Source organism: Odontomachus brunneus, unplaced genomic scaffold (genome assembly GCF_010583005.1).
Source record: "Odontomachus brunneus isolate Ranch 3 - 2012 unplaced genomic scaffold, Obru_v1 Obru_scaffold_066, whole genome shotgun sequence".
Taxonomy (NCBI): domain Eukaryota; kingdom Metazoa; phylum Arthropoda; class Insecta; order Hymenoptera; family Formicidae; genus Odontomachus; species Odontomachus brunneus.
The window spans coordinates 1056081-1060717 of record NW_022639516.1 but is presented as its reverse complement, the minus strand read 5'-3'; the positions used below and the strand labels follow the sequence as shown (position 1 = coordinate 1060717).

The 4637-nt window shown below is 29.5% G+C and overlaps 2 protein-coding genes across 2 annotated transcripts in view; one reads left to right on the top strand and one right to left on the bottom strand.

Annotated features, from left to right (window-relative positions):
- Positions 1-1115: 1115 nt before the first annotated feature.
- On the top strand, positions 1116-2514 carry LOC116846647 (protein FAM32A). The gene is made up of 3 exons (XM_032820757.1): positions 1116-1435; positions 1698-1830; positions 2217-2514. Exons 1-3 carry the CDS (start codon positions 1347-1349, stop codon positions 2337-2339), a joined length of 345 nt encoding a protein of 114 aa, XP_032676648.1. The 5' UTR covers positions 1116-1346; the 3' UTR covers positions 2340-2514.
- Positions 2515-2758: 244 nt separating this feature from the next.
- The window catches only part of LOC116846646, a 5133-nt gene continuing 3254 nt past the window's right edge, over positions 2759-4637 (bottom strand). Inside the window, exons 6-9 of the mRNA XM_032820756.1 lie at positions 4374-4528; positions 4003-4242; positions 3714-3946; positions 2759-3527 (exon numbers count right to left, since the gene is read on the bottom strand). Coding sequence (XP_032676647.1) covers positions 3354-3527; positions 3714-3946; positions 4003-4242; positions 4374-4528 — 802 coding nt within the window. The 3' untranslated portion in view covers positions 2759-3353. The remainder of the gene's footprint in view (positions 3528-3713; positions 3947-4002; positions 4243-4373; positions 4529-4637) is intronic.

Here is a 4637-nt window from a genome sequence, read left to right as displayed (position 1 = left end):
ATATATATATATATATATATATATATATATATATATTTTTTTTTAGTATTATTATTTTCTCTCTATATATATATATATATTATATTACAGATTTTAAGTTTAAATACATACTAGTAATGTACGATTAATTTTGAGCATTTGAATTTCGCAGCTGTATTCCTATTCATTTCTAATTAGTTCATTACGGTTTCTTTCCGAAATTCACTGCCAGTATTGAAAACCTATAGTATGCGTAACATAAACTATAGATTTTCAGTATTGGCAGTGAATTTCGGAACGCAGTACGTCACTACGCGTGATCATCACATTGCGTCTCATGAGTAATGGCTCCACAGAGGACGCGGTAATGCTTGTCGTGCGACAGCCAATCAATATGTTGTTTTTTCGTAAGAGCTAGAAAGTTATTACGGAAAGCAGCATATTGATTGGCTGTCGCGCGAATTACCGCCGCGCGGCAAGCATTATCGCGTCCTGTGTGCAGGAGCCATAATGGTATTATAAATTTACATCATAACGTATATTATTGAATTTTAGCACTGGCAGTAAATTTCGGAACGCAGCCCTGAACTACAGTTCCGGTTTAATCACTATGGTATAGACATCTTCAAATTTGCTTAGACGCCATTTGTGATTTTTGAAGAATACTTTGGAATTATTTCCAAAGAACATATCGAAGAGACTAAATAAATATAACACGATCACAATCAACAGTGGAACTCTTAAGGGACGTCTACGGCTGCGTTCCGAAATTCACTGCCAGTACTGAAAATTTATAGTTTATGTCACGTATACTATAAAATTTCAGCACTGGCAGTGAATTTCGGAACGCAGCCTACATTGGAAGTAAGCAGTAAGAAGTAGGAAGTAAGAATAAGAAATTGACCAATCATAGTTGATTATTCTTCTCACATTCGACTGTGGTTGGTCAATTTCTTACTCTTACTTCCTACTTCTTGCTATTTACTTCCAATGTAAAGCGTCTTCTACAATGGCAGTAGGAGTAGTAGTAAGAAATAAGCAGTAAGCAAATTGACCAATTCCATTCTCACGTTTCAAAAATAATCGATTGTGATTGGTCTATTTACTTACTGCTTATTTCTTACTACTACTCCTACTGCCATTGTAGAAGACGCTGTAGACGTCCCTTTAATCGAGTAATGGCATTGAAACTATAACCTTTTGAGGTACTTTTAAGCCAATATTGAAGGAAGAAAGAAAGAACATCACTACTACCATTTACTACTGTTTCTTCGCAAGAGAAACAAATTTGTTGATCTTAAAAAATAACAAATAAAAAATAGTTTTGTCTAATTGTTGACATATAAGATTAATTTTGATCAATCACGATGCCTGCAACGAATGCCCAGGATGACCCATATGCGCACGCTGCAAAGGAACCGTTGAAATTAAAAAGCGACCAGACAGTGAGCAAGAGGTTAGAATTTTATTAAATGCATTAGTCTTTATCCTTAATTCTCTTTTATTGATAAAAATGTCTTTAAATGTGACTTATAAGTTTTATTAACTTATAATTATCTTTTATCGGTAAAAGAAGGTTTAGAATAGTAATAATTATGTAATAATTATGTATTATCAAGCTATTACAAGATATTTTGTTTATGACTGATGTTCTTTTTATTTTCATTGAATTAAACACTTGAAACAATATATATAAATTAAAAATTTCTCTTCTGCAGGAAAAAGAAGAAGGATGAAAAGAAGAAGAAATTAGTAGAAGTATCAAAGATTATTGAGGAGGAAAAATCTCAAAAGATAGAAGTAAAACGAACAAAAGCTGAGCTTGCTTTCCAAAAAATGCAAGAAAAGATGGTAGGTCAAAAACAGTAATATCAAACAAATGTTTAAAATAAAAAAAATATCATTTTAGCATTTACAGTATTGTTGAAACATTGGGTTTATATCTTATTGTTCATTAATCTTCTAAATATTGTTTATTATATATGTTCCTATATTTATTTAAGTAGAAACAACAACAAACTAAATTCTTTGTCTTACATATATTTTTTATAATTTATTTAAAATAGTAATCTCTTATCTCAAATTGTCAACAATTTTTATTTATTAATATTGATCAAAATTTGAGATACCAAGTATATTTTAATTATTTATTACATTAATCATGATTAATTACGCAATTATTATTGTGTAATTAACTTGTAAATATTCTTAGTAATAGCATTGACTTTATTTTACAGCAAACTGAGAGAATCAAGGAGAAAGCTTCTAAGACACATAAACAGCGTGTGGAAGAATTCAATCGTCATTTAGATAGCTTAACTGAGCACTTTGATATACCTAAAGTTAGCTGGACAAAATAAATTTCTGTGTATGCTCCTATATATATTTATATATTGTAAATAATTAGTCTTAACACATACTTGCACACATACTTAACACATACTTAACACATAAAAAAAGATATCTCTTTAAGTAAGAATCACCTTAAGAATGTGTTAATTTATGCTATCAATATAGTTGTATTACTATATTTTATGTATTGTTATGCAATTATTTGTAAACTTAAGTAATTATTAACTAGTTAAGTCAATCTTATGAAATTTTGTTAACTTTAGGTTACTGACACATATCTGTGTAACTTTTCATTATATGTGTGTTAAAGGCTTAAGTTAAATTAGATTAAATTTTTCTTATTGTCACAAAAGTTAAATATATTATTCTTTAAAATATAATAGTTGATAATTTACGTTTTGGTATATAAATATAAAAACTATTATTGTAAAGTATAAAAATTATATTTATTTTATAAATTGTATATAAAAAATCCAATTTTTAATATTTAGAAAAATCATTTTTTGAGATTCGTCGTAACTTCTATAAATGGACGGATTTCTAATAAAATTTGAGATAAAGTATACTATCATATATATGTATAACATTATATCGTGTACTTATATGTGTAACATCAAAGATAAGAGTATTCTATTTTTGATGAGATATTAGAACAGTATCTTAATGGATTGTTATGTTAATATAAATACATACATAAATGTAATATAAAAAGTCAAATTTTAAATTTCATTTAATTTATATTAATAGACTTCAAAATTGATCATTTGATCAAATCTATATTGAATCGTAAAGTTCAATAAAATATTCTTATAACTTTTGGTAAACTGTATCTTAATGATCAATTTTTGAACAGCTTTAATATTATCTCATTAGTATGAATTTAAGGCACGTATTGCTATGTAATTATAAAATGGACGGAATGCGTTTAGTGCTAGTACTAAACTTTGTTTCAGCTTAAATGCCTATAGCTAAATTTTATAAGAATTAATAAAATGATTTGCTTCTTGTGCAATTAAAAATATTCACATTGGATAAAATGCTACTACTAGTGGTATAATGAATAAGAATGAGAAGTGGCTCTTTATATTAGCACTGTTTCCAAAATGGAAGACCTGAACGAAATTCTCTGTTGGAACCCAAGGATTGCCTCCATCGTCGAAATGCATCGGACATTGGTCACGTTCTCGTTCGTATTCCTGTAAATTGTCGTTATATTACATAATAATTTTTATTTTAGGTTACATGAGACAAAAAAATATTTGTCACACGTCACACGTTTCTCAAAATTTCTTCACGTGATGTTACAAAAAGTTTAGTATCAGATTTACATATATTTTTTATCCGTTCTACGTTACCATGAATCTAAAGAAAAATGTTCTCACTTGTAACTCCAGCGCAACTGCGGCATGTTCCAATTGATTAGAACTCGTAACGTCCTGATTGAGTTCGCAATACGAACCGACGGCTTGAGACATGAGCACTCTATTTAAATCAGCCCGCTGATAGACCCAGCAGCGATATTTGCTGTAAGGATCCAACTCATCATATGTTATTAAATATGACTTTAAATTCTCCTTCCAATATCCGATGCACTTCATCACGTAGTCCGGATCACCTATAAAAATTATATTACAATACATATACATTTATCATGTGTCATGTAAAACTCACTGTAAATATCAACCGGTTTTCCTAAGTGATCTACTGATAAGCAATATGTCTCGTCGATGGCAATCTCCTTTTGATCAGTACTGCAGACTGAGAAATCAGAAATATTCTGTTTACAATAAATATTCGGACGTGGAGATTTAGTGACACCACCTAGAATCCTAGTCTCAAAGAGAACATCCCCTTTCTGATGAAACATATATTTTCCGGCTATTGGGCAGCGCACCGGAACAGGGTTTTTCGCTAAAAAAAAAAAAGAAACAAATTTGCTAAAAAACAATGTAGCACAAATGAATCCGCATTTTGGTGAACTCGACCCTGTGAGTGGATATAGAATATGTGATAGAATTTGAATGTATATACAATATTGTTACCTAAAAATAAATCGTACTTCCAAGCATTTTTATTAGGAAATTGGACCCAGGAGCACACTGTATGAAAATCATCCTTTATCACCGCCATACCACGTCGGAATCTGATAATATTATGGTGTCGCCGCACGAAATCATAACAAATGTAATCTATTTGACTGCAAACGTTAATGTAGAATTAAAAAAAAAATATGTGTGTGTGTGTGTGTGAAGAATTATATATATATATATATATATATATATATATATATATATATATATATATAT